Source organism: Cariama cristata, unplaced genomic scaffold, assembly GCF_000690535.1.
Source record: "Cariama cristata isolate BGI_N322 unplaced genomic scaffold, ASM69053v1 scaffold274, whole genome shotgun sequence".
NCBI classification, from domain to species: domain Eukaryota; kingdom Metazoa; phylum Chordata; class Aves; order Cariamiformes; family Cariamidae; genus Cariama; species Cariama cristata.
In genome coordinates this window covers 72,271-84,754 of record NW_009610980.1, presented here as the reverse complement: position 1 = coordinate 84,754, position 12,484 = coordinate 72,271, and the positions used below count along the sequence as shown (strand labels likewise).

At 39.8% G+C, this 12,484-nt stretch overlaps 1 protein-coding gene across 1 annotated transcript in view; it reads left to right on the top strand.

Annotated features, from left to right (window-relative positions):
- Window positions 1-5,850, top strand: part of LOC104160004 (zinc finger homeobox protein 4-like) — an 8,774-nt gene extending 2,924 nt beyond the window's left edge. Inside the window, exons 2-4 of the mRNA XM_009698053.1 lie at window positions 841-1,343; window positions 2,978-3,155; window positions 5,732-5,850. Of these exons, the coding sequence (XP_009696355.1) occupies window positions 841-1,343; window positions 2,978-3,155; window positions 5,732-5,850 (800 nt within the window). The remainder of the gene's footprint in view (window positions 1-840; window positions 1,344-2,977; window positions 3,156-5,731) is intronic.
- Window positions 5,851-12,484: the final 6,634 nt, after the last annotated feature.

The following is a 12,484-nucleotide window of genomic DNA, read 5'->3' as shown; positions in this document are numbered from 1 at the left end:
AATGAAATTAATTGATTATGTAATGAGGTGCTATCAAATTAACAAAGTAGAAAAAGATAAAGGCAGCTCTGTTTTCCGCAGTTTTTAATTATTTGAATAGGTCAACATTTCCAGGTAGGAATGCAGTCTTTTCTTTCTTACCTGACAATGCCCCTTTATAGTTAGCAAATTGTCTGTATTCCAAGTGTAAGAGGAGGGCAAATTGGAATGGAATGCTCATGTGTGAGCGGCATACCGTCGATCTGTTACCTAATGGTACGGACGCGTACTAAAGAGAGTTCTTAAACTTTGTTCACTTCTAATGTTTCCTTTTTGACGTACCTAAATTGTCCCAGCGTCGTTCGCTATTTTAAAATTAGGAATGCTGAGATCTGGTACCAAAAGTAGCTAAATTAGTGTAGATATACTTAGCCTAAATACTAAATTGTAGAGAAATATATGTATATATATATGTATATAGACCTACCTCCAGCATCATTTAAAGGATATAACAAAACTACAATTAGTGCTGTGTAAGTTAATCTAGGCTTTTAAGTTACAAAAGCATTGCTGTTTTGTTATTTTATTGATCAACTTTCATGCCTTTGAAAATACAAATTCCAGAATGACATCATGCCCAGTAGGAGTAATTAAAGCTATCTGATGAGGGAATTTAGAAGTTGAAAGGGATGATTGTAATTGATCCTGATTCAATCCTATTACAGCTTTTTATAGTTTAAGCTCTAGAGAAAGCAAACTCCTTGTCAAGGCTTTATTTTACGGATTCCTTTGTGTGTGCTATGCTTGCTGGTCTCTACTTTCCCTTTTAATTTTTTTTTTTTCCCTTTTTTTTCCCTGTAGTAAATAATGAGCTGCCGCCTGAAATCCGGCTTGCCAGTGGTCAGCTAATGGGTGATGACCTGTCCCTCCTCACTGCAGGAGAGCTGTCACCTTATATCAGTGACCCAGCGCTGAAGCTATTCCAGTGTGCTGTTTGCAACAAATTCACCTCTGACAGCCTGGAAGCCCTAAACGTGCATGTGAGCAGCGAACGTTCGCTCCCCGAAGAGGAGTGGAGGGCCGTAATTGGAGACATCTACCAGTGCAAGCTCTGTAACTACAACACGCAGCTCAAAGCGAACTTCCAGCTCCACTGCAAGACTGACAAACACATGCAGAAATATCAACTGGTGGCTCACATTAAGGAAGGGGGCAAAACTAACGAGTGGAGGCTGAAGTGTATTGCCATTGGCAACCCGGTTCACCTCAAATGTAACGCCTGTGACTACTACACCAACAGCGTGGATAAGTTGCGCTTACACACTACCAACCACAGGCACGAGGCAGCCCTGAAACTGTACAAGGTAAGCCAGTGACAGCAACTGCGGTCCGCACCAAGCAGGCTGGGGCATTAACCGTTTCGGTGCTAATCGAACAAGACTTTGATTAATCAGCAGAGTAAACGTTTGTTGAACGTGCGTATAGGCGAACAAGAGTTACGCAGGCTGGTCAAGGGAGGAGCCTTCCCGATGAGTTGCGTTGATTCACCTGAGGGCCCGTTTAGGCTGCACTTTCTGTGAAGACAGGGACAGCCAGTGTTTTTATAAAAAGTTCCCTCATCATAAATGACTAGAGGGGTTTTACGTCTCTTCTAATCTTATTGGACCTTGTCCGTTACATTTTGGTCAGAAGCTTGACAGAGGTTAGGGAAAATGATGATTTTTCCATACCGTCCATAGGGAAGGAGATCACTTTCTGGCATACGTATCTGTTTGCAACCGTAATCTGTCACAGCCAAGTTATTTTACGTCCGTATTTTCAGCAAGCACATGCAATATGCCACATTATTACCAAAGACAGTCAAAAGTAAGCACTGTCATCCTTTTGTCTGCCCTTCTTTTCCAAGCCAGTAATGATTTTTCACAAACATGAAAGGGTGTGGTGTAGATAAATATGTTAGTAGAATGGCAACTGTATTTTTATCTTTACTGGAAAAAACTATGTGGATATAATGAATATGTGGGAGTGATGAATACCATTTATTACACAACTTGTCATGACTTTTTCCAAACCCTAATTACGGGGTAACTTATTTTCTGCAGTGTGTTTACTGGATTGGCTTGATTGTCTTGGTTCATGTACAAAATATAACACATTCATTTCCAAGATGAATAACTTTGTAACTTATTAAAAAGTTCTTTTGTCTAGGGGATATAAAAATTCAGGAAATATTGCAAACCATTAGTCACTGTAACAAGCTCTAAATATGATTAGAAAATCCATTTTGCAAGTGTTATCTATTGATTTATACTAGAAATCTGTGATAACGAAACTATCAGGAGTCATCTGCTGATTACAGCAACTATGCTGGTTTTCTAATCATGTCGAAAATGTGTATGCATGGTACAAATACAGAAAAGCCTCAGCAGACCTCTAGCTTAAGCAAGAAGTAACATTTTGCTGGTGTTCAACCATGTTCGAATGGTTATTCTGAGCTAAGACAGGGTGCACAGGCAGTAAGTAACATGGATTTTATTTTATAACCTGGAGTTGTAACCTTGGTAGTTCTGCTATGGACAAAAATGGCAGGAACATGAGATCGGCTCTATTATATTGTCCCACAGCGCTGGCTGCTCTGCTACATTAATCATGTACTTTCTTTAAATTGCATTTTCCCTTAACTCTAGGGGGGTGGGCTTTTTGTGCTTGTTTGTTGGGGTTTTTTTAAGATCCAAAGTCCTGTTTTGCCAAGTGCCAAAAGAGTTGAGAGTCTGGCGACACAGTTAGCCCACCTCAGCAGCAAAACTGCCTTCAGAATTTCCTGCTCCCTGTCGTTCGTGAAGCGGTTCCTGGTTCCCTCCAGTTACGCTGATTGTGGAGCCACACTCTTAAGTTGGGTTTTTTAAGTGATCTAAGTTAAAGATAGTTGGTTCCCATCTCTTTTTGGGGTCTTAACCCGGATTATCTCAATGATTTGTTTTATGTTGCCACCACTCAGAGAGATGCTGCTGCAAACCGTGTCACGGATAGAAATGATAGGATGGAAGATGGGAAGGCAGAGGGGAGAGGGCTTTTCTCAGCTGGCTTCACTGCCAAAGCTTCAGCGGCTGTCGAAAATAAGATGCCAGCTGCTTATTTTTTAAATAAAGCTGTAGGCACAGCTATGGAGTTGCAAGGTACAAACCATCTACTCAAAACAGCGCTGTCTCTTCACTCACTCAACCTGATCCCTACAGAAGCCTTTGTCAACTATCTTTGGGTTTGCAACACGTCCTACAGAACGTTTGATTTAGCGTACTAAGGGAGCAAGTCTCAGCTCTTAGCCCCCATCAGTAAAACCATCCCACCGTTGAACCCACCTCTTTGCCAGATCCTGGTTTGTTAGATCAAGCAATTGAGCAGCGCCTATGTGGTGCAGCTGTCGTACGCAGCAAATGACCATCGCTAACCGTTTAAGTTCAGTCTCTGAACCAGTTAAGGTGAAAGACATCCTGGTGGAGAAGGAATGCATAAGCTTTTAGACACCCTCTAAGCTTCACGTCCTCCAGAAGGACAACTGAAAGTGTGCTCCTGGTATCCATAGGGTTGCAAGTCTCCTGATACGTGTATTTTTAAAGACTTGTCCCTAGGATTGCTAGTGAGAATCTCAGCTTTTTAGAAAATTTCTGTCCCTCATGACTTCTTACCTAAGCTTGGAAATTTGAACCCCGCTAGGCTTAACAACTCTCAGAAAGCAGATAGCATAGACACTTGCACGGACTATTTTTGTATAATCTCATTTTAAGGCTAATTTGAAGGAGAGGAATGACTTATTTAAAATATCAGTTAGGGTATTAGTAGGATTATTTTTTAAGATTTGGGGTTGGCAGTACTGCAAGGTGTCCCAAAGAACCAAAATGTTCTAGGTGTGTGTGCTTTATAACAGAATGTAATGCCTCTCTGCGTCACCCGGAAAACCTTACTTTTAATTGTGGGTGTACATTCAGGCCTCAAGGTGGAAATAAATGAGATTTTGAAAGTCTGTAAAGTTATCTGCTAGCAGACTTGATAGTTTTGTCAGGTCTCGGTGAAGCTGTTGACACCAAGAGAGTTGTAAACTTTTTTTCTCTTGATACATCAGATAAACTTTTAGAGCACCTAAGGAAAAAAAGAACATTAATTTGTATGAATAATAGATATATGCCTTGGGAGCGATATCGAATATTCATGAATTGTGTTTATATTCGAGCAGCTCCTCTAACTCTTTTAAAATTAAGGTGCTGTGAATATGGTTTGGCAATAAAAACTTTAATACTAAAACCATCTGAAAGCACAGAAAAAGAATCTGTGACTTTGTTCCTTTGCTTTGTCAAGTACCTCAAAGTTTCTTCTTTAGTCATTTATATTTATTTAAATGTTATTGTTTTGTGAATTTTCTTTTTATAAATGTTGCCGTAACAGCTTGATTTCTCTTCCTGTGCTTAACTATTGATGGAATAAAAGGATGTCTTTTCATAACTGTAGCTTTTCAAGCGACTATGAACATCAGAGCTTCTCTTCTGAAGCTGTATAATTTTAGGCGGTTCTGAAATGTCACTTTTAGAGTTAGATTCTAAATGTGGCAAAGTGAAACCTTTAGCTGTTTTCGAAGTTATTTAAAAAAAGAAGTGGCCTGATTGCTCCTTAACAGAAGTGCAGTATTCAAATGGTGTTGGAAATGCAGCTGCTAGGAACCAGAACAAAGACAACCTTACCCTGTGTGAACTCAACTTGGCCTAAATGAATTTCCCAAAGACTTATATTTGGAATTGTGGAGCTCGATATTAGCAAATTAAACCGCAGAAGAGTAACAAATCCTTCGCGGCACCCATCAAGAAGCATTCAGTGACTCCCCGAGTAAACAGAGAAAGCCTCTTTAGCAACAGAGTGCATTTCCATTCTGCAGGAGGAAGTGTTCAACTTCGGCAGATTTGGGAAGCTGAGGCAGGACAGTGATCCTTCTCCGGGGATATAAAGTACATATAGCTGGAACTGCTCTTAAGGAAGCCATTTTGTAGCTTAGTCAAATAGCTTTTGATTCAGGGAACCGCCTATATCATGTCCTGTGCTCACAAAATCGTTCCCAAATACTTTTAATAAATAAATATATGCAGGGTAGCCTTTTTGCAAAGTAAACGGGAGTGGCCGAAAAGAAGTTTTAGTTAACCAAGTAACTGAATGACACGACCAGTTTCTAATAGCAAATAAATATTTGAAGCCAGTCTATCACAAAATATTATTCAGTTAGCTGAGAACAGCTTTAACAGACATCACTTTGATATGGGATATTTACTGCGGTTTGCATCATATATGCAACTATTTAGGAGCTCCGGGAAAGCGACAGGCAGCAGTTAGCAAACTAATACTCAGCTGTGTGAAAACTACCTTGGTTTTCCCTTTATTGACAAAATATCGATCCATAACACTATTAATGCTATGATTGTCAGTTCAATTTGGATAGATTGCTTTACCTCTCGTGTTCACAAACGGCAAAGACATTACCCAAAAGGAGCGACCTGATTTCAGTTTAAGAAGGTTAAAGGTTAAAGGTTAGCTCAAAAGCATCATCTGCCTAGCTGCTTAACTTTAAACTGATCAATTTAATGAAAATCTGTTTTGCAGATGGTGTTTTAATGTCTTTGGCAGGATTTAGGCAGCTTTAACATTAGACGTATGCTAGTAAAAATTATTTCTTTATTTGACCAGAACAACACCTTTTCTTTTATGTTTTAAGGTAAAAGGCATGTGGGATATGGTATTTTGGCAAAGGACCCAGAAGCAGAAAGTGTTGATGATCTTTCCATATGGGCTCAAAAACAGAATACCCTTATGTCTATTGCTAACGATGACTGAAGAAACAAACAAAGCTGTATTCATTTTTTACCATAATGTTTTACTTTGAACCCATAAAAAAGCATTTCAGTCAGAACTGTCCTTGAAAAAGGCTCGTCTTCTCTGCCTGGGGTGGAATGCAACAGCATTAACGTCTTTAACCTGGCAGAGCACACCGATTGTCTCTTGCAGACCTTGTATTTGTAGATCAGCAGTATTCTTTTTCTTACTCACAAACCCGGTGGTAATTGTGTTACTTAGCTGTGGGTACCATAAATAATAAGGCAAATTAGTCAATCCAAATGGTAAGTTTTATCTGACAGAGGTTATCTGCATAAACAAAGAATTAGATCCTCAGGAGTGCAAAGCAGAGCTTTGTGTTTATGTCTTCTGAGAATCTGGCCTTCACAGTTTTTGCCAAGATAATTAAGTTTCAGCACAAGCACGTCTTTCTATTTTCAGATGTGTGCAATTCAATAGGAATTTCTTGGGCTGCTAATGCAATACTATTATATGTTAGCTTTGTAATTAGCTAGGACTCTATCCCTTTGCTGAAACGCATTGTAATATTACACACAAAAGCGTAGCTTGCATGTAGCAGTCATGAAAGTGGTGCCCTTTGTTTCATATTGACCTTCCAACTTATTTAAAAAAGTTTACAACGAGCCTTTGTTTTGTCCACAAATGATCATAAACAGCTTTCTAAAGAGCCCAATAAAATGAGATAATCTCAAATGTATAACATCCCATATTGAAAGGGTGTAAGAACAAACGGGGCTTTTACTATATTTTATAGGATGGATTTATAGTCTGTCCTTGGGTCACTTAGGGCCAAGAATTTTCACGGTCAGCTGCTTGGTCCTGCCAGCTAGCATCCTCTGCAGGAAATGCAAATACTGCGCAGCACCTGCTCTTCAGCTGGGGTTATGCACCCCTTTTTTTTAAAGCGAGGTGTCCACTTCTCCGCTGGTTCAAAGTCAAAAGCTTAATTAGACCAGCTTTTTTCCTGCATCTGTCATCAGTGAAGCAGAATAGTCTGTCTGGATTCCACAATGCTGTTTGCATATTTGGATTTTAAATCAGCCAGGGATATTGAATGCTTTGCTCATCTTTATCACGTGCAGGAGGCACAAGTGGGATTTAGTCCTTAGGTAACTTTTAGTGTAACAGTTCCCCAAGGAACACTGCTTGGGTTTTTCTCATTATCCTTGTTCTGGATGAAAGCATCGTTGTTAGGAATTAACAACTGAGGTGGGGGGTGTGAAGTATATGCATAGAGGGACGAATGGACTAACAGCCCCAATCACTTTGTTTGCTTTCCTCTCTTTGGCATGAAACGTTGATACTTGATCGGTCCGGAATGAACAGAAAGTCACATTCTTTTCATTTCAATTGTCCTGCACTAACTTTTTAATTTAAAATCAAATATCCTAGATATGTGCCAGTCCAATTATTGAACTGTCATTGTCCCAGTATGATGGTAAAAGAGGTCAGGAGATTGTGCAGCATTGATTTGCATAAAAATCATTGTGGAAAGGAAATTGGAATATGTCTGCACATCTGAGGAGCCAAAACATGTTTTGCTTAAGCTTATTCTTGTTGTTTGTTTAGGTGAAGAAAGCTGTTTTCAGTGATAAACAAAAGTTATTCTAGTTTGTTGCTGAACACAAACCTCACGCTAGAGGATATTTCAATTTTTATAGTACTTTGAGGCTTATGTTCATTTAAGGTTTTAAATGTTTTATGAAATTTAATTTCCACTGCAAGTTTTAGATACTGTAATTCAGATTATGCTGTTGTGCTTACACATAGAGAAACGAATGTTCAAAGAGCACGTTGTGTAGCCAACTATACATAGCTATACATAACATATATGCCTACTGTATGTACATATACACTGTAGATAAGTACATTTATTTAAAAAAAACCCAAACAAGTTGTAGGCTAGCATAATAGTAATTTCAAACCTATTTTTTTAAAAAATTTTGAATTAAAAATATAATACTAGAGAAATAATTTGAGGTATATTTAATTTGATATTCAGATGTTGTCTGGTTCTCAGATAGTCCTACGTAGTGGTCCTCATGAAAAATCGCATGCATGGTATGCAGCTTACGGCACAGCGCTGAAGCAGATACGTACTCTGAAGTCATGGTTTAGGGAATTCCCATGTTCTTCCATTGAAACGCTGTCCAGGATCCCAGTCTGCGTGCTGTCCTGGGCGAGGATGGCTAAGGCTACTCTTCGCAAGGAGGCCATATCAGACTCTTTGGACAGGACTTGCCATGCCCAACCTGCCCAGTGGAGCCCGAGCTCATAGCTCCTCTCGCAGAGCAGAAAGAGTGAGCAAGGAGGAGAGCAAAAGCAGCATAAAGAGGATCAGCCTCATCTATTCAGTCTGCTCAACACACAAAATGGCTGTACAACAGCTGGGTTTTGTGCTGGGAGTTCTTTCATTCCGACATTAAGAGAAATATGTAATTATTTCTGACTGAGAGTCAAAGTAGAGATGCAGTGTATGTGAGAATATTATGTCAATGTGGGTGCATGTGTACGTGTGCGTAAATAGATTGCAGCTATGGATTTAGCAGCCACTCCTTCCCAGCCTTGAAACATAGATTTTCTTGTTGCCTTAGAAGACTTTGGCTGCTCTTATGCAACTCACTACAGGTGTCTTCTCCAAAATTGTAGTTGCAGTTTACCAGACTCTTCCAGGTGGGATTTTTCTCCACCGTTTCTTCCATGTATTTCAGAATGAGCACTTAAAAAAAAAAAAAAAAAAAGACTGAGACATGACAGGAAAGTTGTATTTTGACATGCATATGTGTGCTTTAGCTTTACTATTGCTTTTGCTAAATGATTTAGGAGAAACTTTCCCTTGGTCTATGCATTTGTCAGTCCATCCAGACAAAATGCCAGAATTAGGAAATTATGGGAGGGCTGATGGGAATAAAACCATAGAGACTCCATGTGTACAGGACTGAACTTCGAGCTGTTTGATACACAGCTCTTAAGACCGTATGGGCTCTCTATGTGTCTGTCTTGCTAGACAGACAAATTCATTTTCTGCATGTATTTTTTTTTTTCCTTTGGGGTACCACTGGAGCAATGCTCCAGTCAGATTTTGTAAGGAAGGACTGTGAAGAGGCTGGTGTGAAATGCTGAGTAATACCAATTCTGTTGGTTTTAGCAAGAATTGGGCACGATACAGGAGACATGTTTCATTGGATAAACTTCCACGTGTATATGGGCAAAATACAATACAGTAGAGCAGGAAATAGGTAGGAAAGACATTAAATGTGGGTAGGGTTTTTATGTTAATAAAACATAAATTACAAGTGCTAGTTTGTGATATTTTTTGATCCCGGTGGTCTCTCTGTTAGGCTGTGGTACTTAATACAGGCAGATAGTGCAGAACAATGATCGTACATCCTCGTGCTGATATATAAAGAAAGCGAAGCTTTGCTGAGGACCGCAAGACCTTCGCTTTGTGGACAGCCGTGAAGGAGGATGTCATGGAAATGACCCCCTTGGTCTGCAGCAGAAGGTGCCAGCCCTGCAGTTCTGCAGCAGACAGATACACGGAGTATTGTACTCCTTAGCCTCAGGGGAAACTCTGTGTGCTGCTCTCCCTCTGGGAGGAAAGGCATTAAGATAATCTTTAGCTTTTAAAGGCAAGGGGCACTGAAAGAAACAAAAAATGAGCAAAGGTAGTGCTTGAATGATGAAGTGTGCAGATTCCCATGCCTTGGGCATCCTACTGTACTAGCAGTGACAAAATCAGAAAAAAAAAATGGTTTCATCATATACGAAGAGTATGATCAATACTCCTTGCTTATATGCATGAATAGGAAACCACATATTGCTAATAGGAGCCATGAATGGTAATATACTAATCTTATTCCAAGAGTGGATATTTGACCACATGAGTCGCCTAACAAACAATGTCATTTTTCTATTTGAAACTGTTATCCTAGTGTGTTAATCAAACCATGCTGTTAACATGATTCACATGTCTGAACTACATGACTATATAACTACTGATTTATTGCTGGATGGTGTGCAGGTGACCTAGTATATAGCGATAGTATTCAGGAGTCCGCCCAAAGAAGAGTTTTTGTTAGTAATCTCTGTTCTCCCTTGTAAACTCTCCCAAAGAAGAAGAACATACGCCACTTCCTTGCACTGCTCCTGGAGAGAAGAACCGTAGAGCCACCTCTACCTATAAAGACAGTTCAGAATTTGCTGTTCGGGGATAGTTTGTGCCCAAACTTTTTATAGAAAAATAGGTTACCCTTATTCAGAGAAAGTTCAAGATCAATCCTGTTGTGATGACTCTATTTAAAACAAAGGCTTCCAGTGGAAACTCTACTTACCAGAAATTTAGCAGGCGCGTCCAAGGGTCTATATAATCTTGTTCTAAAGTCGTGTGACAAGTATGGAATTTTTCCAACTTGTAATTGGGCTTATAGCAGTCCTTGGCTGGGGGAGTGGGGGAGGTCAGTTGTCTCCAAACTGCTTTATTAAGAAAGAAGAAGTTTTCCATGGGAAATCCTGAAAAGTTGCAGCTGGCTCAAGTATCGTACCAGGTATGGCTGATGTTATCCTTATGCTATATTCAAAACCCTGGGTCCTAATGAGAAAACAGAAAGAAGGGCATTTCTTCTTATTCATGGGATCATAGAATCAGAATATCTAGAGTTGGAAGGGACCCATAAGGACCATCGAGTCCAACTCCCTGCTCCTCACAGGACTACCCAAAACTGGACCATATGACATAACCTTGAGCTCTGACAGGCTTGGTGGTGTGACCACTTCCCTGGGGAGCCTGTTCCAGGGACCAACCACCCTCTCAGTGAAGAACCTTTTCCTAATGTCCAGTCTGAACTCCCCTTGACACAGCTTCATGCTGTTCAAACAACAATGTTCCTATTTTCTGTGTAACCTAGACAAAAACTTGCTCTCTGGGAAACAGATTGAGGCAAAAATACTGAAGTTTTCTAATTGAATAAACACTTTGTGAATGACCAGAAGCTTGGTATTTTTACAGCTAGAACAATGTAACAAAGTCTAAGGAGGATCTTGGTATTCTTGCTCTTTGTGTCTGCTAGTGATGAGAACATGGAAAAAGGCTTGCTTTACTACTGAAATGAGACAGCTTTTAGTATCTAGATGTTACTATTTTGGAAACACCCTTTGGCATTTGCAGATATGTACGCAACTAATGAATGACTGGAAATTAGGAAGAATGAAGCTGGTGGAAAAATCGAGGCCAAACTGCAAGTGTTTCTGAAAATCTTATGCCCTTATTTGTCCAAGAACTTCTGCGACTCAAAATATTTGACCGGGGAGGAAGTCAGGACCCTGCTGGGATATATCAGAGCAGGATCTTCTGAAGTCAGCTCTCAGATGACAAAGATCACAGGCCACAAATAATAGCTTAAGACTAATTTTACCAAATTTGTGACCTAGAGTCATTGGGCAGATTTGAAAGCACTACTGTATTGGCCTCTGGGACTAACCCTGTTGCAGATGCATCTCAGAAATAGGTGTTGTACCTCAGTTGTGGATAGCCTTTGTCAGGTTTTGACTTGCTAAGGTAGTCTCATAGGTGATGATGAATTGGATACGCTGTCAATGTGCACTGTCTCCCTGTTGCTATATCCACTGGTATTTCTTGTAGCATGTCATGCTTCACCAGTATCTTCATGATACTTGAATTTCTGTGACCTATAGAACTCAAGGGATGAAAATGTTCAGAATTAGTCATCAGGATTCCTGATGGGTGTTTTTGAGAAAGAGCAAATCCTTTCTCAGTTAGACACTTTGGGCTCTCTTTGAATGTTTTTTTTTGGTTTTTCCTTTTTTTTTTTTTTTTTTTTTCATTTCTTGAAAAACAAAATAGGTTTATGAGATCATCTATGCCTCAATGTATTACATGTAAGACTTGAATCCAGAAGTCTTTCTAGGTTGGTTGTTGTCTTTCCTGAGTTCTTCACTAAACAGCTCAAATTCTGTGGCCTAAGCTACCTCAAAAGTATCAAGCAGATGCTAAGGTTTACCTAAAGCATTTTAGGGTATACAAAGGACAAGAGCTATGCTGGTTTTGAAGAGTTGTGTCTGTGTAATATTTGTTATGATAAGGAAGAGAGTTGAGCTGGTAATCAATAGAAAGGAGAACTTTGAAATCTCATGTTACAGAGTTCAAGCCTGTATCCCAGTTCGCTCTGCTTTTGTGCTCTGCAGATACAAAGGCTTTGTGCCTCACGTGTTCACAACAGGAACTAAACAAATGTCTCTCCTTTACTTCTAGTAGTTGTTTGTCCTAATAGATTTAGAAGGTAAGCTCAATACTATCTGGGCTAGGAATCAGAGCATGGCCTTGGGAAAAAGAAAATGTGAGCAGAGCTGGGTCAGAGGTTGGCCCCCAACATGTTTGGCAGTCTAAATGGACCTGATAGAAATGTAATTAAGCATACCACTTAATTTCTTCCCATATGCGAAGAAATATCTATCTGTCTTTCTGTCTGCCTATGTTTATCTGTACATGTGCTTAATAGAGTGTCACTGGGAGGAATGAGTTGGAGAAGGAGCCTGAAGTTGTTCATGAGAACTCAGAGAGACAGAAATTATCCAACATTGGTGTTAGGGAGGA